Here is a 25,000-nt window from a genome sequence, read left to right as displayed (position 1 = left end):
CTGCGTGGAATCTGTGTGCTAGGTGGGTAGCGGGAACCAGAAACAAAAACATACACAGGCAGTCACATTCTTTCTCACAACAATTAAGCATTTCAGGAAGACAAAAAGTAAGGAGGGATCCCTCCAATTTATTTAGTGCACGATTCTCTTTAATAAAGCTTTTAAAGATCATGAATGCATGGGGTAACTTCCATTATATATACCCCAGATTAGCAGTTCAATTTTAACCTCTGGATTTTTCAAATTCATTTAAAGTTATAGCATTTTATAAGCTAAAAAGGGACAAGCTTTAAATCCAAGTATGTCAGACACTGTTTTAACAAAATGTTTCACTTGCATATCACTGGTGTTTGATTTATTTTGCATCAAGCTTTTTATGTTTAAACACTGACAGGAGTTTAAATACAAAATGTTAGCTGTCACTATTCATTTAGCTGATTATGTGAGATGCCTTAGTTTTGAGAGATGGGGGCACTGTCACCAAAAGAAACAACATCCTGACAAGTTCAAAGAATGCCTTCTTGAGGTCATAATTTTGTAGCCATGCTGCCTAGTCAAAGACAAAGAAATAGACAATACACACTAAGTAAGAGCATAATTTTTAGAGTAGTCGGCTGCAAGAGAAAAAGACAACAAATTTCCATGAAATAAACTATTCTGTATCCATGACCTTTCCTAAGGCACTATATGCAGTGCCAAGCCTCAAAAATTTGGTTTTTGTAATAGGAGCAGTTCACATACGTTCATCAACTAATGATTCTCTAATAGATTGATATCTTTATAGACGCTAATCCTTCTGCCTTTCTTCGCGGAGAGTTATTTCCACCTTTGGATCTCAGGCCATGTTTTATTTGCTGGCATCTGCGTGTGCAGATTCAAGAACACTTGTCTGCTAACCAGAATGCTATATTGTAAACCTTTTGCTTTAAGCTCTAAAAGTCGATCCATCTACATTCAAGCTGACTTAGGTCCAATGGAATGATAATTAATTTTGCAGACAAACTACACTCAAGTTTTGTCAGATGTTATTATACTTTGGCATATATAAGACAGTAATGAAGAAGTAGTATTAAATGCTTTTAGTGATCTAGTGAGATCCTCAATTAGTGGTCAGAAAAATGGTTAGCTTCTGTCAACACCTATTTTATAGTAGAATTCAAAAATTTTCCTAAACACCTTTTTTAGCCTCGACTTTCTTCTTTGTATTATATTCTTCTTGCCTTTATCCTTGCTGCTGCAAATAACAGTTTCTAACTTAGCCTTCATTCAGTGGAAAAGAATATATCATAGAATATGAAAGAATACCCATAAGATGAAAAATAAGTATGTTATACATAAGCAACTGCCCTCTGCTGGTTTTTCATTTGGTGCTGGGCAAACACAGAGGGGTTCTACTAGTTTCTTTGGGAATATGATGTGAGAAAGGGGATTGGGGACTCTTAATGTATTTTCTACCATCCTTCGTTATTTAACATATGTAGGCTAAATAGTAATAACGAATGGATTCCTTTTATTTCAAACCAACGGATACGTTGTCTGATACCAAAGGAAAGCTCAAGCTATAACATTTATTTCTAGTGCATTTCAGAAATAAAAATCCCACAACAATATTTTCTCAGAAAACTTTTTATAATAAACACTAGATATAAAGTTTCTAGAGAAGAGTAAACAAGAAAACTGGGAGCTAAAAACCTTTCACAGCTTTTTGACTTGTCTGACTTTCTTTTCCCTGAAGACTCAATTCTCCCCAGGATTACAAAAGAAAAGCAAAATCTTCTTTCCAAGAAAATTCCTATTAGTGGTGGTGTCTTCTTCATTTCGTTTTCCACATAGACACTAAACTTTTTTCTGAATAACTGAACTTGATTAACTTAATAAAATACATTATGTCTTCGTAAATTTCCCACACATGTTAAGAAAAAGACAATACCAGTATGGAAATGTATTTGATATACACTTTTTTGCAGTACTGGGTACTGGCATTACCTCTATGAACAGAATTTATCACAGATCTCTGAGTAAGAGAATCTAAAACCATCATAACAAAAATGGACTAAAAGAAAGACCTTACAATCTACTGTCATTTGTTCTGTCATCTCTATAAAGTTAATGGGCTGGAAAAATAGGCTTTGGAACCAAAGTTGGTATTTAATTGAAAGGAAATGCTTTTTAATTGTAATTTCTTTCTTTCTTTTCTTTCTTTCTTTCTTTTTTTTCTTTACCCCATCCACCTATAATTTCTCTTAGTTTCTAAAACATACTAGCATGAATGTGAGAAAGAAACATGGAGTGTAAAAGGAGGGTTCATATTCATCTGCTTATTAGTAATAAAAATATATATAAACATTTAAGATGAATAAAAGTGTTCCTTTCCATGTACCATAAAGGAAATGACAGTGAAGGGAAAAATATGTGTATTTTCTTAAAAACTTACTCTTTCTCAGCAAGAACAACTTAGAGCAATAAAATGGCGACTGGGCTAGTTCTACAGCTTAAATAGCCATATTTAAAAAATAGCAGCAACAGTCCTCTTAAGAATCTTAATGATAGGGTGCCTGGGTGGCTCAGTGGGTTAAGCCGCTGCCTTTGGCTCAGGTCATGATCTCAGGGTTCTGGGATCGAGTCCCACATCGGGATCTCTGCTCAGCAGGCAGTCTGCTTCCCTCTCTCTCTCTCTGCCTGCCTCTCTGCTACTTGTGATCTCTCTCTGTCAAATAAATAAATAAAATCTTAAAAAAAAAGAATCTTAATGATAAGGAATAACATAACACTTTGATAAGGATGAATACATTCGAATGAAGAAATATGAAATTAGCTGTTAAAAAATTAATGTCCCTATATTTTGTCTTTGTTTTAACAAATGTTATTTTCTTAGAGAGGAAAACATGAGCAAAGTTATCTACCATCTGAAATGCCCTCTTTTCCTAGGGCAGTTGAATCAGTTTTCATACCCAACAAAATGGTAGCTCACTACTTTTCCAGTATAATAGCAGTGCAATTTTTTTTTTTTTTTAATTTAAGGCCATTTACAAATGCCAAAGTAACAGAGGAAACAAATTTTCTTTTAATTGGTCAGAAATGAGAAAAAGTTAAAAAAAATCCTTGTGGAAGTCTTACTGTAATTCCATTATAAAGTTATTATGATGCCAAGTACTTGTGGCTTGTTGTTAAGGTGCTTTTACTTTATACCCTGTAGTCTACCATTTGTAAACACATCTTTTTGATGTTTCTGCCAACATCCTGGCAACAAAGCAGTGCAATTTCAAATGAGCTAATTAACTTAATTGTTGATGAAGCATGAAACAGTTCATTCACCCTGTTAGCTGCTCCATGACAACATAAGAGTCTCAGCCTGTGAAGTTACTCATCTCCATAAACCTATCTGTAGCTCTCTGTTTAGATCTCTTGTATAGCAGGATTGTGCATGGAGAATGTTTCATAAAAGATGGATATTCTCATTTGCAACGGAACCTCTTAAAATTAAAAAAAATATATATATCACTGTAGGAAGAAATTAAGGATACACCAAATTTTGATTTTAAGCTAGAGAAGCCATGTAATCAACCATACAAATATACAGCCATGCACATTGCCCTCTGATTCTGAGGGCAACAAGTAACAACATAGATGAAATAGATTTATTTCTTAGAATGTTAGCCTCTTTTAACTTTCATGTCATCATTCTTATTGTTAAATATAAATATGTTAAACATCATTATTTAAAGTCAGGAAGAGCAAGCTTGCAATTAAAAAAGATAAATCCGTAAAATATGTCTGTTTGAAATTATATATATTCTACAACTCCTCATGTAATTTTACTTAAAATTTTTATTAAAAAACTTGAAACTTATTAAGACACCTGCACACGTCTCCCAATTATTAATGACACGATTACTGTAGGCTACTATTTTCCATTCATTCAAAAACTCTATTGAATGATTTGTAAAATATTTTGATGAAGAGGTAAAGACGAGGCCACCTTTTCAGCCTGACTTGGGCCATGTACTTGTTGGAGCACAGAGAAGCTCAGAGTGTGCTCCACGATGGACTTTTCACTTCCTCCCTTCAGCTTTGTCTTGTTTATTTACAACAATGTGCCTAACAGCCCCACATAATCCACCCCCTTCCCTAAAAAAGGTAAGGAACCTACTTTAAAAACTGTCCAAAATCTTCACAAATGCTTTCACAGCCTGGCCATTTGCAAACTCCATGGCCGTACAGAGTGTGAGAAGCCCCAGTCTCCTCGTGTGACGAGCTGTAGCAAAAGAACACGGCGTCAGATTCATCTCAAAAAGCCATAATCGTTGCAGGCTGCTAGTGCCTGTCAGGTTACGATCAGTGACAAACAGGTCAAAACAGGTCAATTCAGCTCAGAGCAGTCAGAAAAATTTAATCGTTCTATTGAATAGTTCAACTGCCAAGGCTAGATGATGTTCCAATTAGAGGAGAAATAGAGCCAAAGATGACTGTTAATAAAGGATGAAAAACTAAGAGGACTGTATAATATCATATGCTAATCTTGCCATATGACCTTAATGTAACATTTACCTCTAAATAAAAAATATATATTCATATGTGGTCAAGTGAAATAAACCTGTGTTTTTAAGAAGGTAATAGGACAGCCACCATAAGATTTTTGAAATGCTCTTTTTAAGGATGATATGGACCTTTAGGATCATTTAAATTGCTTAATATTTATATGTGGACCATAAATTATATTTCCACTAGTTACAGCTGATTAAAAAAAAATTCTACTTTGGAACAGTATTCATTAGCTATATCCTTCTGTAATCATCAAAGACTTTTGATAAGTGAGTATTATGTCAGATAGAGAGATTCTAGAAAAATCAAGCAACTTCTGCAATATATAATCATCAAATTAATCTCAATTAAAACACCAGCATGGAAGCATTCAGAAGCATATCATTTTATAATAATGAAAACTAACAAGAAAAATTTTTCATGATACTCAAATGACCATCAGAAACACCACCAAATGATAGCATCCTATTTTAAACTGTTCTGTAATTAAATATATGTTTCTCTAAAAACAAAATTTGTTTATGAGAAAGAATTTATTGCCGCCAGGCAGGTACTCACATTACACAACAGAATACTATCAATCCACTACACTCAAATATGTAGTCTTTACAGCTAAATACCACAGGAGCCTAAGTCACTCTGTTATGAAATCCTGCACTTATGTTTCATCCCTTAAAAAGATATTTTTCATGTTGAGCAATGTTTTAGCTTATATATTTTATGTGAATTGCTTTAAAGCCACCTGATTAGACGGCTTTATGCTTAAATAAATGGAAGTAAATGGACAAAAGTACAGGGGGCTCCTTTTACAAGGCCAGTTTTTATTCAACTAAAGTAAAACAGTAAGTTGAAAATTATCTAACATAATGTACTCAATGTTGATAACTGAAATCAAGTAATTTTTCCTTATGAATTTTGAGTAAAATTTATTCAGTTTTCACCGTAAGTTTATGTCTATATTAAATTCCATCATGTTACACTAATAAAAAAGGCAAACCAGATATTCTATCTTCTAGTTTATTACACCTGTGTTTATTATGTATATCGAGTCTCTGATACCTACGGACGTGTTCTTAAACATATATTAAGCACATGTTTTAAAGCATATGCTAAGGGGGGGGAATCTTTAAGTATTTAATTAATTATTCAAAAGGGGGTTCTTAAGTTTAAAAATGGCAAAATATTCTCATTTCAGCAATCTGGTTCATCACAACATATTAGCCATAAAAATATGCTGACACAATAATTCCACATGCACTTATTAAAAAATAAATTTCTTCAGGCAAATTCCCCACTATATCCATCAGATTGCCAGCGTTTGAACTGCTTTCTGTAATGAAAATAATATATAAGATAAATAACCTAAAGGTTTCTATTTAATTTGTTCTATACATTCTGCCCCTCTTAAGTACAAATAATAATCTTTAGTTTTATGAATGGTAGAAGTAAAAGTTGGTGACAGATAAATATAGAATAAATCTCATGAGATTTACCTGTCCCGCCTTGCACTGAGGACTGAAGACTGTCCATTCACTATGGAATGATGCGTTATTGGTGGTGATGCTTTGGAAGTGGTGGAGGAGGTAGTCGAGGAGGAATTGTTAGTAGTGAGGTCTAGCCCTCCATGTTTAATGCCATTGTCTTCCATACTGTGAACTCCAGTCACTTCTTTCCATAACTGCTGAATCTCAGCAGGACTTAGGCCAGCTATAAAACGAAAGAAAGCCCCACTAATATAACAAGGTAAAGTTCATATAATGAGCTTAGTATTATTACTAGATTAATGCCAACGACAAAAGTGATGTTACCAGCATAATTAATATACAATAATAAAATCACTTTACACCCATCAGCACCATACCCTTTCTCATGAATAATCAGTTATTTGCTCAAGATTATCAATTTGGGAATGGTAGGGAATGATCCTATTGGAAATAATATCAAAGATTAATGGGAAAAACCCAGCAAGTTCTATTTGAAAATTAAACTATTCAACTTTTAACAGTAGCTTTTACTTATTGCTGGTATTAAGTTTTTATCAGTGAGGAACTGAAAAAGAAATAGAATTGGAAATGAGATGTATCAAAAGATATGAAAAGAGAAAGGGGTAAGGAGGATAAACAAAAGAAAAAAAAGTCAGGGAAAAAAAACAGTAAACATTCAACTCAGAAGGAAAATACATTTGACAACTTTGACAAAGTTTTAGTTTGCTCTTTCTCAGACAGGCAAACAAAATAATTGAAGTTTCACTTGGAGGTGCTAAATAAGCCAATAATATGCTTACCTACATGGATCAATTAAGCAGATAATATGGAAACTTCATTTTATGACCAGCAGAATAAAAAAACTACTCATTTTAAACAGCACCCTGGCTCAGATCATGCAAATTTACCAGATTTATGAAGAAAGAAAACAGAAAATTAAGGCACAATGCTTTAGCTTTTAATTACAATTTTGAAATAAGGAATTGAGAGATTATTGTCTACAGTCTTTGACTTATAAAATAGTACTTACATGTGCCAAGTACTATACCTTCATGTATTCTTTCTATACCTCATGCTTCTTAATCCTCACTAAATCTAATGGAGTCAATAAGTATATTTTAACCAGTTCATGGATAAGGAAACAAAATGAGAGAGAGAGGTTCAAAAATGTATCCAAGGTCACAAAGCTTCTGTGTGGTAGAGCTCTGATTTAAATCCAGGCAGTCTGATTTGAATGCCTTTGCTCTGGAAATATTATTTAAAAATACAAAAATTACCGAATAAAGATATCCAGGGGAAAATGCAGTCGCAATTACGATTGCCATCCCTTATTCAGCATCTGCTAAAGTCAGTCTGGTGCTTTACATTCAAAATCTCAATTAACCTCACCTGATGTTAGGAATCATTACATTTTACAGATGAGGGCACGGCGTGGAGGTTTAGAAAGATTAAAGATGTTACCAAATCACTACACTCGTAACTAGTGGATAGAATTCACACCTAATGCACTGTGGCTCCAAAATCTAGGTTCTTTATTATTAGGCTCACCTACAACGTCTAACAGGAGGGTGGAAGTACTAGTCAAACTACCCCACCCCCACCTCAGATGCTCTAAGTGATACGGATCAATCCCGAGGTGTGCGGGAGAGGAGCAGGATCGAACAGGCAGGGGAGACTAGGGGATGATGAGAGAACATGATGGCGAGGACGGTGAGCCCTCTCACCTCTACCCCTGCGGGTAGAAAAATCATCAATCTAGACATCGTGGTAAGTAGCCCAAAGTGACAGAAGAATTCGCACTGCTCCAAACATAACTTCTGGTCAAATTATTCATCACAGTGGTAACCTTAAATTGCTATGCCTATCTCAATTTCTTACAGATAGCTTTACTGAAAGCTATCATTTTGGTGATTCCGGCTCCTGAAGATTTTAAAACACCCTAAGACTGAAGAAAAGGCAAGCTAACGCAGGTTTCCAGTTATTAAAAACTATTTTTCCTGTATAAAAGAGAATGGCTTAATAAAGGAAGGTATTTCTCGGTTACATAGGAAATAATTTCTTTATAAAGATCATTAAAAATTGCTTTAACTCTAGCTTTTACCTAAGATTCTGAAACTTTTCTGACTAACTTTTTGATTACCTGTCTGTACAAGTTAGGTGTCCTCACAGCAAAGCTCCACTAGCAAACCCTCTCTCGTGGCAGCATCGACACGTCTTTTGCATGGGAGCCCTCACGATCTGACTCTGCCTCTCTGCCCCACCGACAACTCTTGCCTAGACCACAGTTCTCCTTTCCTGTGTCTTCCTGCTTCCCCCTTGTCTTGCTGTAACTTACCACTCTTCACACATCAGCCCAAATGTATTGCTGTAAATGCAAATGTAAATGTAAATGTAAATGTAGGCCATTGGGCTTTCCAGGCAAAGCCTCCAATGGCTTTCCAGAACATTTCAAAAAACAAAACAAAAAACAAACAACCAAACAAAAAACACAACAAGATAAAAGGGAACAAACAACAACCAAAAAACCCTACTGTGGCCTGTCAGATGCTGGCATTTACTGTCTGGGTCTTGCCTGCCTCTCTGACCTCACCTATCACTTGCTCTCTACATTTCACTCTGTTATCCCAGCTTTCTTCTGCATCTGAAATGCATCGAACATTTGCTCCCTTGCCAGTTTTTGCCCTGGCTCTTCCCACAGCATAGGTGACTCTGTCGTCGATCTCATGGCTTCCTCACTCCCCTCACTCAGAGGATTCAAGGATCACCTCCTCTGAGAGGTCTCTGACCACCCCATCAACCACTGCCCCTTCCCGCCTTGCCTTCTAGCATTCTCTGTCACCTCACCCTGCTTTCTTTGTCTTTAAATCATTTATCAGTCTGAAGCTATATTATTTGTTTGTTTGCTTTACATGTTATCGTCAGTCTTCCTCTACGGCAATGTAATCTTAAACTGGTAAGAGTAGTGATTTTTTACTTGACCTATCTACCCCCAGTGCCAAGAGCAGTGCCTGGTATGTGTTCAATAAACAGTAGTTGATTTAATTGATTACAACAGATTCACACAGATCTCGAAGGCATTTGGGTCTTCACGTGGAAGTTCAGTGGCTCTTGAAGGCCATAGTATTCATGGGCACTGCCATCCCGGAAGGCCAATGTCTAAAGAATCATAAACAGCCCGAGTTGATTCTGATAAAATTTTATATCTTTGCTGAAGACTATTAGGTATTTTTAGAGACTGTATCAGTTAAAGATGTTTTAATAATTTAGTTTTTGAATTTTATTAATAATTTAGTTAACCTAAGTATCCACTTACCTTTTAAAAGCAGACTTCTCTTACACTAGTCATTTGTGTTGAAGATTAGTGGTAACAGCATGATATCACAATGATACGGCAACAAATACTAAGCACACAAAAATTTGATGAATAAGCCACCTGTTCACTATCCAAATAAGGATCCTTAATTAATCGAAGAAGGAAATGGTTTTTAAAGATTACAGATAAGGGGCAGAGAAGAGATGATGTCCGAAAGAGATTACTTTTAGTGGGAGTGGTTCCCTAAAGTGTCTGGATGGAGGTATGATTCACTTGCGGACATTTTAAAACTTTCGATGCCCTGACCATAGTCCAAACCAATGAGATCACAGTTTCTGGAGGTAGGACACATGCACCAGTCTGCTTCTGAAGCTCTACACATGATTCTGATGTGCAGATAATTTGGGAGGAAAACTGTTAAAAGCAAACTATCACTTTGCTTACAAAACTGTATTCACATCTACACTTTGGTTAGCTCTTTTCTATGGATACAAAACCATGACTATGAAACAATAACTGATCACTTTTGTAGAATTTTGAAAGTTTTGTGAGTTTTGAAGTTTCGGTGATTTGCAAGAATTAACTGATTTTTCAGGCAATAATAGAACACACTCAGTATGGCCCAAACTGTGTTCTACGCAACAGTGCTCTTCTAAACAGTCCTAATCAAAGAAATTGAAGAGGTCTGTGGCCTGTGTCTTGGAGACTCATGAATAATGTTAACGTGTACATCTGTTCCAAGATGTCCAGGAACAACAACAACACCAACAACAAAACTTTGAGTCTCTTGTTCAACTCAGCGTTTTACAAACCCATTTGAGGATAAAAAGAAAGACAACAGGAACAAACTCCTTCTACAATTATACTGATTTATTTCAGTTTTAAATACTGGGTGTAGGCTTAGGATTGATTATGTGATTTCCAGCCAGCCCCTCACTTGGACAGCAGGTTGCCTATTTATAAACTTGAAGATTTTTTCCCCAAAACTAGCTTACTTCAAAACTAAGCTTCTGTTTATACAGCTTCTTTGACCCCCAACTCAGTCTTTGTCTCTGTTTTATTAGAAACTTGCCCAGTACTTCTGATATACTCATCACTCTTTTCCACGCTTCAGTGCTAATCCTAAGACCCAGGCTACTCTTATATTCCCATTTGAGAGATGAGGATACTGAGGAAGAGAAAAGTTGAGTAATGAGCTCTAGAGCTAATGTGTGGCAGGGCTCCTCGCATTTTTACATTTCTGCTCACATAACCTCTTTCTAGGACTCCGTCCTTGGCTACCCCGTCTACAAGTTCAACCCCACCCATTTCCATTTCTTTCTTTTGTCCTATTTTTTTTTCCTTAGCACCTACCACTATACATGTTACTTAATTTACAATGTAAGTTTTGTGGTGGCAGGAATTTTTGTCCATTTTCTTGACTGCTTTGTCCCCAATGCCTGTAGGAGTGTCCACCGTGCATGAAAGCTCAATGAATACTGAGCTGTTCAAGTGCCCGGAACACCAGGGGGCTGGCAATCTGGGAATCCGTGGACTACACCATTACAGAGTAATAGTAAGGATGACTCAATTTTCTTAGTAACTTACTTCAGGGATACATACAGACTATCCTAGAGCCAAAAAGTCGTATGATAATGCAATTTTAAAATTAAAATTCCATGATGACAGAAAATCAAGAAATGATCATGGGTGATGGCTTTGGGATGACAAGTTGGGTTTACTCTCGTTCACTGCCAGTACTACGAATAAGCATTAAAGGTCTGTTTTTCTGGAAGTTGAATGAATAAAAGGATGAGTTCCTAATCAAATCACATGTTATACCACAGGTAAAGCAATTAAACAGTAATTCCTTAATCCTGGATTCAGAGTATGTGGAGTAACTACTGGGTGACAAAGCGCTGTGCTAAGAATTAATTAAAATTTGATAATTCACATCTAGATTATACATCCTTGGGGCACACAATGTTTAAACATTTCAATGGCTTTACCTATTGGTAAAAATTACATTAGCAGCTTTTTCACACTCAAAAATGAAAGATTCTTTCAATGTCCTTTCATTTGCTGGGTCTACTAATTAATTTTTAATATTAAATAAATAATTTTTATACATTATGATGTAAAGTAAGTCTACTGTGATTTTTAAAATTAGCTTATCTTATTTAACAGTACTTTGCTTATGTTCTAGGGTTACGTATAATTGAAAGTGATGAAGGCAAATTTGGGTAGAAATATTTGTATCGTTCATATATTTTGTGAAAACAATTTGATATTTAATGATCTGAATTACTGAACTATTATCGGGTGATTTTTCACTTTTCATCTTAAATTTTCCATTAAAAAACACTAGGACATGCACACGGCCAAAATAACTGAATCGTAAAGAACTTTGGTTATATATTGCAAAATTAAATTTCCCTACCCACCCTCTCTGCTTCCTTGTTCCCCTCTACAGAGGAAACCATTATTCTAGTTTTTTGGGCTATCCTTCAGAGATCTATGTGTTCATTTATAATTTGCCAAACCTAACATACTATTGATTTATATTTGACCGGGGCCTACTTCAACCTGCAGGTGTAGTGCCCGTCTCTAAAACGTGTGTTTAATGAAAGGTGCACTGAGTGTATATTTGCCCAAATGCTGAGTTAGAAGGAGTAAAACAGCTGTTTGGCTAAAACTGAGACCAAAGGCAAATATCTCCACTAAAGAAGGAACTTCTGGGATACTGGAATACATCTGATATAGAAAAAAAAAATTCCTTCTATGATTTCACTATTAAAATTTTTATAGGCTGCATTTTTGAAGTTTGATATTTTATTTAAAAAAAAAACCATAATTTTCTCAGTTTTCCCCATCATGAAATTTAATATGGCAAAGCTGACATTCTGCTTTGGAGTCTTCCTTCAAGATATAAAGAAGTGACAAAGAGAACTTCAAAAAAACTTCAGGCCTAAATGGAGATAAATTCATTTAAATGTATACATGCAGGTAAACCAATTATGTGACAATTAGAATTATGATATAATTTAATCTCCATCTTTCTATCTTATTTACATCTTCTCAAAAACTAACTCAACCTTCTTAATATTTCCCTATGTATTTAATGTTTTGTAAGTTAGTCTTCATGTTTTCTTTTCTTTTTTTTTTTTTTTTTGAGAGGAAGGTTTGAGTGAACAGAGTGAGAGGGAGAGAGAGAATCGTAAGCAGGTTCCATGCCTAGCTCAGAGCCCCCACATGGGACTCAATTTCACGACCATGAGATGATGATTTGAGCTGAAATCAGGAGTCAATCACTTAACCGACTGAGCCACCCAGGCTCGTAAGTTAATTTTTATACATAAAATTAACAGCATTCATGATTAACTTTGCAAAGTTTTATTACTGTAATAATAAATGTACATCTAAACTTGAGCTTACCGATGGAGTTTTCACATGTAAAACCCCAAAGGAGAGTTTCTCTCCAAGTTGCAAACTGGAGACTGACTGGTATGTAAAAGGGAATACTAAGATGCTAACAATAATTCTGCACAACATGCGTTGTTTGTACTGTTGGTGCTGTTACTCTGATTAGATACAATGGTGATCTCCGCAAGCACAGGACCACAGATCAGGAAAAAAAAAAACCAAGATGCCAGAAGTGATGCTGAAATAGGCATTTGGCTATTTAGATTTCCATAAGCAGAGAATGAGTCAAAGCCAAATAGCTGATTTTGGCCAAATACTCATCCTAAAGACAAACTTGAGCACATGCCTAACTCAGCATAAATTATTAAAGTAATGATTATTTAAAGTAAAATATTTTTACTTTAAATAAAGTAGATTTATGCTTTTTATGCTTTACTGCTTTAAATAAAGTAGTAAAGCATAAATTATTTAAAGTAAAATATTATATTTTACTTTAAAAGATTTCATTTTATTTATTATTCAACAGTTCTCTCATTCCAAACTCATCTAGTTCTAGAAGGTGTTAGTTCACATTAGTGCTGGCTAGATAATCTAGCATTCCCTGTTTGGTCTTTCTGACCAGTCACAAAAGCATTATGTTTTAAATCAGTTTTATAAATTCAAAAACATGTGGAAAGTTGGAATGAAAGAAAGTTTTAACCACATATATTTTAGTTTCTGTAGTCTTAGGAAGTCCATGACTATACTGTGTATTGGAATACAGTGACTTCTATCTCATGTCAAAAACATATCTCAATTTGAAGTGCATGCACAATAATTTCCTATTACCTATAGATAGTGGTACTGAACCATGAGAACATGTCACGAAGTAATTACAGCTGACATGTAAACTGTACTATCCATGGAGTAAATAGCTTTATAATCAGTATTTTATTTGATATTGATTTACAAATTCATCCTTTTGTATTTGACTTCTGTATACCTACACTCACTCCATATGTGCATTTAGAGATAGTAATTTCATTGTCTCTTTTACATTAAAATCCAATATTACAGTAATATTCATGATGACTTTAAATGCTTAATACTTAAAATAATTTACTTTAAAGGGTGGTACAATATATTACATCATTTTGCAATACAGAGAAAAATGTCTATAAATCGCCTACTCTTTTTTTTTTAAGATTTTATTTATTTTTTTGACAGAGACAGACACAGCAAGAAAGTGTACACAAGCAGGGAGGGTGGGAGAAGGAGAATAGGTTTCCCATGGAGCAGGGAGCCTGATGCAGGGCTCGAATCCAGGACCCTGTGGTCATGACCTGAGCCAGAGGCAGATGCTTAACAACTGAGCCACCCAGGTGCCCCTATAAATTGCCTACTCTTATCAAAATTATTATAATTTTGTTTCTGTCTTGAACGAAGTTGGAACTTTAAAAATTACCCTGAGGAGGCTGTGTTAAATCATAGGAATAAATACTTCACATGTGGCATATTTTTAAAGGCACAATAAGATCATCATCATGTATAAATCCTTTGCGGTTGCATGGCTAATCAATCAGCCAACCAAAAACTTTGTGCAAAGTGAACTGGGAAACTGACAATAAAAACGTTTAAGATATTTGAAATATTTTAATCTGAACTAACCAGTGGCTAAGGCAGAAATAATTCCAGGCTTACATTATTTAACAATTACTTTTCTACTTTCTTCCATTCCAATTTTGGGATTTCAGCACCAAACTATGCAATTATGTTCCTTTACTACAGCTGGTTTATCTGATGCATTCTGCCTATGTTTGGCTGGTGAGTCTCCACAGTGGCACTTTTCAAACTACTTCAGCTAAACAGTGAGAACACAATGATGACTTCATGTTTTTTGTTTAAAATATAAATATTCTGCTTAAACCCAGGTGTATTTTCAGATTTGTTTCCTTTTCCTTGATGTTCTCTATCTTGTGCATTTAATCTCTCATAACATTTTATGGACAAGTAGAAAAGAAGGAAAAAATGATAATTCCATTTAAAAAGTTCAGAAATAAGAGAAAATTTTTATTTGAAAACTATTAAGACGGTTGTATCATAATAATTTCCTTGTTTGGCAAGATATCTGTATGCTTGTTTTGGAAGAATATTGCACTTAAATTGAATTTTGCTTCTGTGAACATCTATTTTAAGCTTTCTTGAAGTGTTTGTTTCAATGCTTTTACTCAAATGAAATCACAGTAGATCATGCTTCTCTCTACTGAGGAGATGCTTATATGATTAGATCCTAAATATAGGTTTTTATATAAATTTTATTGAAAAAAATGAGATAAATTTATTGATTCTGTTTTAGTATAGTTTCTACCAAAGAAATCCATGTTTACATTGAATTAATTTATACACAGCTTTCTTTTCTTTAAACTTATTTCTTCATTTGTCCTCACATGGTATTTATTTTTGCAAAGAACAACAGCTTATGAATAGAACATTCATGGGCCCAGGGACACCACGGTTTATTCCAATTCTCTTTGGAATGGTGCAGAAAAGCGGGTTTATTGCCTTGTTTTTCTTTCACTATTTAAACTTTATGTTTCTTGATTTCCTAGGAGTGATTCAGTCAGGTGAATTAGAGGATCTGAAATTAAGGGAAGGAGAGGATTCTGAGAAAAATATGCCATGAAGATCGTGATTTGATAAGGAGAAAAATATTTACTACAAAATTTTAAATTTCATGTGTCCCAAACAAAGTTGTGTGCATTTTAAAGACCTGTCTTTTATTGGCCTGATTTTATTTTTTTCCTATTAAATTGTTCTCGATTTTCTTTCTTTCTTTCTTTTTTTTTTTTAAGATTTATTTATTTTAGAGAAATAGAGAGAGAGAAAGCACGAGTGGGCAGAGGGGCAGAGAGAGAATCTCAAGCAGATTCTACACTCAGCACTGAGCCTGACATGGGGCTTGATCTCACAATCCTAAGATCATGACCTGACCCAGAGCCATGAGTCTGAGTTGGATGCTTAACTGACTGAGCCACTTGATTTTCTTTCTATTGAGTCAGAAAAAAGAACAAAAAAATACTATTACAATGTGAGTCCCTTTGTAACAAGTATAATTACAGTCCATTTGGATTAATGTTTGTTCCAACAAAATCCAAATGCAAATTAGAATGTGCTTTTATGGGGCTTCTGGGTGGCTCAGTCATTAAGCGTCTGCCTTTGGCTCAGGTCATGATCCCAGGGTCCTGGGATCAAGCCCCAAATTGGGCTCCCTGCTCAGCGGGGAGCCTGCTTCTCCCTCTCCCACTCCCCCTGCTTGTGCTCCTTCTCTCACTGTGTCTCTGTCTGTCAAATAAATAAATAAAATCTTAAAAAAAAAGAAAAGAAAAGAAAAGAATGTGCTTTTGTGAAGTTTAATGATATCTGACTTTAACCCTTACTAAGAATTTTAGCACACAGGGTGTCATTTTGTTTACCATTATCTTTTTTAAACCAAGAATGCTTTCCATTTCCCAAAAGTTGGGTAAATGATGAATATATACAATTGTATAATTTATAGTGCTGTATTATTGTACTATATTATTGTATTATCAAAGTCCACACAAAGTTTTCTTATCAGAAAAACAAGTAAGAATACAGCTGATAGTTTTTTGAAGCTATAATTCACAATATACACACAGGCAATATTATTTTAGAGGAAATAAGATTAGGGTCCCACAATGTATGATGAGGTCCTAGAAAGCATAACTTGGAATGGACTGTCCTTTGTAGACATACAGACTCGTACATGTGAGTGTCAGTGTGGAGATTAGGAACTTCTTTTTTAAAATCAGCTCTCCACCAAAACTCCTTTCAGCTCACTTTCGTTAAATGGAGTGTTGTTAGCCTTCCCACTAATCTAATTCTCTGCAAGTCTTCAGTGTATTTTCAATAGTGCTTAAATCGTGTTGCCCTTATAAATTATTTTCTGCCGTAAGACTAATAAATGTGCATTTAATATCTAACACAACACTTGGAAGCAGTTTTACTATACACCTGAAAGCAGTGTGTAGTACAATCTCTGAGTCTCAAGAAAACGGGCCATGCAACCGCGTTAACAATCGTGTTTTAATAATAAACCTGTAGGTCATAAAAGCAAAATCTCTCAAGGTAGAAGGCAGACAGGCCATGAAATGGGAGAAAGTGCAGCAGGAGGACTGGAGAGTGCACCACATTTTGTATGTACCTTGAGGCAGCGATTGGACAGGAAGTGCCGCCTGGCCAGGTGGGATGGAGATGAGTCCCTGACGCTGAAGGCTGAGCAGATGCTGCTGCTGCTGGAGTTGTTGCATCTGGAGGAGCTGCTGCTGGAAGACAAGCTGCTGGGCTGCCAACTGCTGCTGCTGCTGCTGCTGGTGCAGAAAACCCAGCCCGGTGAACGGCGGGGAACACATGGTCTGCGCCAACCGCTCTCATACAGAGAAATGCACCCTGCTTTCATTGCCCCGGTGAGTTTCTGAATGGTCATCTCGTGGTCAGAGTTCAAAAGCAGAATGTGAGCAAGTTCAAGATTTTCGGTTGCCTTTCTTTCAAATATTACACAGCAGCAGAGAACCAAGGAACTTGCACGAAAAGAGTATGGAATGTGGTCTAGCAAAAGTATGTTACAAAGGTTCGGACTTTCTTATAAAGTACTTGGCTTACTGCAGATGATAATAAGTTTATCTTCACTAAAAAAAATCAGACTTTAGAGAAACAGTCAACTTCAACAACACCCCTTTCTTTCTTCCTTCCTTTTTTTTTTTTTTTCCTTTTCTTTTCTTTTTTTCCAACTGAGTAAGTTTGGTCTGCAGAGGCCCATGAATACGGTCTCTAGCGATCTATTAGTAAACTGGGTTGTAGCCTTCAGAGGACAGGCCTGTTAGCTCTCTCTCTTCCTCTCCTCTCTTGTTGGAATATATTAAAGGCAGAATTATGTTCAGGGCAAGACAAAGCGCCCTGATAATAAGGAAAAGTATAACTTCCAATTTTGTGAGGCATTACAAGACAAACCAGGGTTCTTTGGACTCGGGAGGGTATGAGAAGGCAGTCACACTTCAGAGAAAGACGAGCTGCTGGGGAAGGCCTTTCCTTTCTAGTTTGGGGAAAAGAGAAACTTCTGATGCGCTCACTGGAAAACAGACTGCATAATGGAGCAAGTCATGTGAATTGCCCAAAGCCTCCGGAGAAATAAGGGAGCAATTTCTATTCTGTAGTTGATGGCTGTCTGAAATTCTATTCACAAATCCAAACAGAAACAAAGCCTCAGGAGGTCACAACTGTTTCCTGTACGTTTGCATAATGGGCAGCTTGAGGACAACGGCTCTGATACCTGCTGATCAATTTAACTACTTCAACATGTTTTGTTTGTATTATGTTTATATTTGATGCAGTTTGCTGACAAGTGTGAGCTAGGCCTGAGAAGCCAGCTTGTCAGTTTGATTTATGAGCATATCAAACTGTAACTTTCTACTCGCCACTCCAAACCTACAGTAGCAGTTCATTAATCAGGGGCCCGTGACTTTGAAATCTGTGTTCTAGGGGTTTCTCCCCGAGCCCGTTCCCCCCACCCCCCCAACCGCAGGCGACATTTGCATGCACGTTCTCTGAGCTGCACCACTGAGAAAAATAAGGTTCCCTCACCAACTTAGATTCACGGTGAATACAAGATAATCAGTACTTTGTCCACCACAGAGCTCGCTCTTTGTACATTGTGATTCATTAGTGAACATTAGGCGACAGACAGCAGCATTGGATTGTAACTCTCAAGTCCCATGCTACAAAAAAGGAGAGCAGGAGAGTTCTACTGTCACTGTTAGTAAGCGGGGTAAAAATGTATCATAACGCATCTTTGACGACAGCGAGAGCCTCGTGCTAGGGTGGTGTCAGGCGGCCCTGGCCTCGCGACGCCCCGTCCCCACCTGGCACTGCGGCGCCCCCTGCCGGGCAGCGCTGCGGGCCCAGCGGCTCCTACCTCCTTCGCCTGCTTGCCGGGGTGGGGTGGCGGCGGCGGCTGCTGGGGCTGCTGGGGCTGCTGCTGCTGTTGCTGCTGCTGCTGCTGTTGCTGCTGCTGCTGCTGCTGCTGCTGCTGTTGCTGCTGCTGCAAAAGCTGAAGATGTAACTGCTCTTGCTGTTTCTTGTAAAACTCTTGTAGTTGTTGCTGAATAAACCATTTTGACTTTAATAAATAAAGGCAAAAGTTGCATGTATTATAAATCTCCTAAACTCTTCTAGACTGGCAAATGGTAGAGCAGCCATTAAGATTCACCTCCCAAGAACAACCAAAAAAAAAATTTTTTTTTTTTTTGCAGTGGATGCCAGGAGACAAATCTACATACATTTTTTTTTTCCAAGGCGGCTCTGAAATTTTCCAATCCAGTATCCAAAAATTCCTACTAAACAAAAGGGCACAGAGAACCTATATGCTAAAGGGCCAGAACCACATGGATACCCTAAATGATTGCATCTGAAATCCCGATAGGGTATAAAAATAGGTTCTATCCTACCATTTGTAAGGCCCAAATAGATGGCTACATAAAAGCAGGTGGTTTGGGTCTTATTAGGGAATATGTTTCATCCATCAGATGTACAGAAGAATGTCAGACTTAGAAATCTAAGCAAATGGGCTGTGGTCATCATCCACAGATGACAGCAAAGTAATTAAATCGACAAGAATTCAGGTAAAGCACATTCTCTTCTCTGTAAGTAAGACTACAACAAAAAGTCTAAGTACACTCAAGGCTCCAACAAAGTACATATTAGGAGCATGAGTTTTGTTCCTTAAAGAAGGTAACGTTTATGGATTAGTGACTTAGTGCTTAACTTTGTTTTTGTAAGTAGATATTTCCTATGCTTCAACACTTAATATATTTTGGAAAGAAAAATCTAGGATGTCACTTTCCCATTGCAACCAAATGGCCAGTTCAAATTTTGTACCTCCCTGAGCAAAAAGGAGTGCTAAAGTGGTGAGGAGTCTTAAAGGCAAGAATTATCTGTAAGTCCCTTTGCACTTTTGTTGGCATGTCTACAGATCAAATGTAGGAAGCATATGAATATTTAAATATTAGTCCATTCCATGTTGAGGCTATGCTTCTCTCCGCTCTTATTCTAGACTGGGATGAATGTAAAAAGACTAAGGGATCTAACTTTTCTTACGTAGTTCTGCAGTTACAATGCTACGTTTATGTTCTTGCATGCTGATCAGTTGTCCCTTCGAGTGGAGAATGACTGTCAGATAGGTCCTGGCACTGTTGACCACCGGTGCACGCCTTCTGCACCACGCTAGAACACCAAAGCAGGTAACCCACATTACCTGCTGTAGCATGACTGCCTGCTGCTGCTGGAGAAGGGCTTGGAGCTGCTGAGGAGACAGGACTTGTTGCTGAAGAATCTGCTGCATTTGCTGAGGGGTGATCACCTGGGGAGTCATCATGGCCACCGACACGGGCACCTGGACAGGGAGAGAAAGAGAAGGAGCCGTCATAACTAAATGTCTGCTCACCTACTTCACAGTTATATGGCATCTCCAATACATTCTTTAGAAATGACGACTAACAATTTGTACATCCTATCTGATAATAATATTAGAGTACCACAGTGTTTAGACACTGGCCTTCCAGGGGCATCAGACTTGATCGGATTCTACCTTTATGTCCCTTACCTCCTATGTATTATGCTGAATGGTGGAGCTTTGACTAGCAGAGTTAAAAATAAACAATTACATGTTAGTGTTCTCAATACTTGATCCTTGACCATCTTGCCAGTGTCGTAGTGCTATCAATGTAAAGCCTTTTGAAATGGTTTAAAGGTATGATTAAAATAAACTCTAAAGATTAAACAATTAGAAAAATATGCATATAAGGTACAGTTATCAAAGTTAGTAAAGAGAATGTATGTAGAAAGGACTTATGCATAAAACATAATCACTATCTTGAAAATTTTATGGATAGATATACGAAATAGAAGTACTAGAAAAATACATCTAGTAATACATATTACTTCATAAGCACATTTAGCAGCTCATACAGGATACATATACAAATGTATATCCAGGAAATAGGCACCCAAACAGGTCCTCTCAAAGAAGGAATCAGAAGCCAAGTATTCTTCTTTAAACATTTTCTTTCTTATTTCAGGCCAACTAGACTTAAATCAGGGAGTCTGGAAATTGAAAGATTACTTAAAGCTTATTCATGAAACTGAAAAAAAAAGTATTTTACTTAAAATTTTCTTTCTTTTCAAGGCTCTGAGAATTACAGAGTTGAAAGGAAAAGCAAATAAGGTGGGGGAGAAAGAAACAGAGGAGAAAGGAGAGGCAAGAGAAATACAGAGTGAGAAAGAGTGAAGGAGAAAGTCCTAGAAAAGAGAATGGCAGGAGAGGTTGAGTGTGAGAACCTCATAGGCAAGAAAGCCTGAGGTAGAAAGGCTTGGCCGGCCAGGCCACAGCTGTGCCGTGTTGAAGGCACTGCTTGTACTAACCAGCATGTAATCAAACAACGTGTCAACTTGCCAAGTTTGCAACCTTTGAAAAAGCAATCACTTTCTTTCCTAGAAAAAACAATTCACTTTTACTGTAAATAAAAGCAAGTGTTTATATAAATACTGCTTCAGAACAAATCCATGGGACAACAGTGTGTCTTGGAAAACAGAAAAAGATTAATAGACATGGTTCACTATTTTAATAGTCATTTTTACACAGTTAAAAACTTCTCTGACACTTCATGTTATGAAGAAAGGAGAAACTGATAATGAAAAAGACGTGCAGAGAGAAGAAAATAAAAGAAACCCAGGGTGGATAAATCTCTCCTTCCTCAAACAAACAAATTGTATATATTATATATAACATATATAATACATAATTAACATAATTAATACTATGAAATAACTTTGTCTTTTCTATCCCATGGTGCTATCTTAAAATATGATTGACTAGATCTAGTTCTATAACACAAAGAAAAAAAAATCACAATATGACAGAAAAAAACTCTGATTTTCACAAGTATTTCTGGATTCATTTTTTAGAACATACTGACATACCTATAGGTTACTGTCTTTGAATTTATCATAATAAAAGGCAATCTGAAGTGTGTGCTATAAAATTAACGGACCCAACAGGCTGCCCAAGTGTTTTGTTGTTTAAAAATTGAATGGCGAGTTTACCTAATTGTTTGTGCCTTGATAAACAAATAGAATGGTTAGAACAAGCAATTTAAAAATTAATCTATTGCAAAGATGGCTTTTCTTCCACCAGTTGTTTACCTCATACTATCTCCAAATAATGAGGAATCAAACCAAAATGAAAGACAAGGTAAGAAAAAAATGTTAATCTCTAAGAAGGCTGCCAATTCAAATCGACAGAAAGATACTATATATATGTAGACAGATATTACATATATGTAGACAGCCAAATACATAGAGATACATACACACAGATATATACCTTCTATAAAGCCTATCATGTGATAAAAACTTGCCACACTTCTGTCATCTAAGACCCTAATCACTTTTTAGTGTATGGAGAGCTTTCACTTAATTATCTATATATCTACAAGGAAAAGTACTTGTTACACATGACTCATGACAAATGTACTTTTTAAGAAGTTTTATGAATGAAGGCCTGTCATAATACACTGCAAGTTTATTGTTAGATTTCAGCTCATATAAATTATGTGACTCTACAGCTTGTTGCAACTGTGACTGATTTGGTATATAAGCAAATTTAAGCAAGAATTGTGCCTTGGCATTTTAGAGTCCATTAGCCCCTTTACTATGGAGAGGTTATTTTTTACTTTTAAAATGGTTTGTATTTCCCTTATAACGAAAACTTTATGAACATAAAAATCACCATCACAACCTCCACCTCCTCCTCAAATCATATGTACCACACATACGTGATATTTTCCAAGTTTTAAGCAGATTCTGTCTTTCCTTCTAGAAAACTGTCATCTAAAACTGACAATATACACGCACAAAGATAGGCAGAAAGACAAGCCCACTAACACATAATTGAATACTCTACCTCCATAAGATACGTACGAAAACACGAATCAAAATTAATTATATACGTAGGAAAACACAGGTGCACTTGTGAGGGATTTCTAACACTATCAAGAAGCCAGTACTAATCTCTAAATCCACATATACAAGCTCATCCCAAGTGGAATGTCTGAGGCTACTAAAACATTTGAATTATTTTAATAAATAGAAAATTAAGATTTTCCTGCACCAAATATCAGTTACATGTTATATGTAGGCCACTCCACTTGCCTTGTTTAGAAATCAGTAATTTTCAAAATGCAAAACTTCTCCATTTTAACCAACTCACTTTAAGTGATACATTTCCTTTGCTCCTCCTCCATCACTTTTGTTACAATCTCCATGCACTTCTTTGTCACTCCAAACTACCATAAGAATTCCCTGACAAAGATGGGTAGAGATTAACAGTACACAAGAAATTTTTTTTTGGAGATCATGCTACTTTATCAATATTTAAACAGGTAAGACCAGCATCATATTTGAAAATATATGGAGAGGGGGGCCTGGGTGGCTCAGTGGGTTAAAGCCTCTGCCTTCGGCTCAGGTCATGATCCCAGGGTCCTGGGATCGAGCCCCACATCGGGCTCTCTGCTCAGCCGGGAGCCTGCTTCCTCCTCTCTCTCTCTCTGCCTGCCTCTCCACCTACTTGTGATCTCTCTCTCTATCAAATAAATAAATAAAATCTTTTAAAAAAATGAAGATATATGGAGAACATTCTGAAATATATATACCTTAGTAAGTCCAGTATTAAGCTTAAGGAAATATTTTTCACTAGATGCATCATTTCGTTCATGCAAATATTCTAAGGAGGGACCACATTTAGGTATGTGATAGAGGAGGGGAAGGAGAACTTAGCTATTTTCTGGCGAAAGGGCAAATAAAAGTCTGGTAGCTATGAAGGTACAATACATTATGCAGTCACCGAATGTTAGAAACAGCTGGCTCTGAATGGGTGTCCCAGTGAAAACTATAGTCTACCAATTAAAATCTTCAAAAGTGAAGAAAGGGAATGAATTCTCAACTTTGGTGGGGAGATTGCTCTTTCTCTCTTGGTGTTTACTATACTGACAGATCTGAAATTCCCCACAGCGATGCACCCATTAAGGGTTTATTTGCCCTCATTTATTTTCTCATTACATGGATTAAGCACACACCTGATGTGTTGCTCTGTGTGCTAAGAAGTAATAGGTAAATGGACATAATGTTTCATATTCTGAAAAGAGAGGGGAAAGCTTCTGCAACTGTCCTGAAATGAGTCAAAATGGCAAAGAGTTGAAAGTGTTTAGATAGTATCCCAGAACAGGGAGAGGATGACTTTAGATTTAAAAAAAAAAAAAACCAAAAAACAAAAAACAAATGTGTTTCTATTAAACTTCTGAATGTACCTCATTGAAGGGGTCAAAAAGTCATTAAAAGAAGATCACGGCTCACTTCAAATGAATCTAAAGAGTTATTGTAAGGGTTATAAAAATGGCCCCCAATTTTTATTTGCTATAATAAGCCCACTGTCTTTTGTAGTCTAGTTTAACTGGAACATTTCTGAATATGTTGGGTTTGCATATTAAGCACGCCACTTAATTAAAGATCCCATGTATATGCGGGTGATTGGAACAGTTCTTAGCATAATGTCGGTCCAATTCATTCTTCACTAAACGTGAATTAGAAAAAAACAGTCACAACCTGTAGGTGAGACTTAAAGTAAAAACGTTTTTTCCTTGTTAACAGGGTCTGCCAACTATTGGTTCATAGCTCCCTTCATCCTTTGCTTAAAATTTGAAGACAAAGGAAGTCCTGGCTGATAGTCCCTGGTCATTAAGGGGGGGCAGGTAACTGTATTAGGATTAGTTATGTGTATAATAAATGCAAAACTAGTTTTCAGATTACACTATGTCTTCCTATTTTAACCAACATTTGATAGGAAATATTGGATTACACACGCTTTAATTTTTCTGTTCACTTCTTTCGTCTCTATACTATCTGTAGCTATAGTTTATTTTAACGTAAGAAACTATCGTATTGCATTTCCAGTCTCGGTCCAAATTCAAGCCCTGGTAACACATAACAATGTCCATCATAATAATAGCCTTCCAAAAGCTTCCTGGCTTTATGGTATTAAAAAGAACTGACAATGAATTGAGTGGTATTTTAAGTTTTTCATCAAGTGCCAAACAGGAGTATTTAAAGAAAGATCTGGGATGGACAGAGCATATTGCTATTTTTTTTAAGATTT

The 25,000-nt window shown here is 36.3% G+C and overlaps 1 protein-coding gene across 1 annotated transcript in view; it reads right to left on the bottom strand.

The window, feature by feature from the left end:
* Nucleotides 1–25,000, bottom strand: part of FOXP2 (forkhead box P2) — a 553,051-nt gene that overhangs the window by 43,656 nt on the left and 484,395 nt on the right. Inside the window, exons 7-11 of the mRNA XM_080819149.1 lie at nt 20,048–20,185; nt 18,710–18,895; nt 16,943–17,108; nt 6,036–6,249; nt 4,151–4,255 (exon numbers count right to left, since the gene is read on the bottom strand). Of these exons, the coding sequence (XP_080675275.1) occupies nt 4,151–4,255; nt 6,036–6,249; nt 16,943–17,108; nt 18,710–18,895; nt 20,048–20,185 (809 nt within the window). The remainder of the gene's footprint in view (nt 1–4,150; nt 4,256–6,035; nt 6,250–16,942; nt 17,109–18,709; nt 18,896–20,047; nt 20,186–25,000) is intronic.

Source organism: Martes martes (genome assembly GCF_963455335.1).
Source record: "Martes martes genome assembly, chromosome: 11".
Lineage (NCBI taxonomy): Eukaryota > Metazoa > Chordata > Mammalia > Carnivora > Mustelidae > Martes > Martes martes.
The sequence above is the reverse complement of the archived record's forward strand: the minus strand, read 5'-3'. Positions and strand labels throughout refer to the sequence as shown.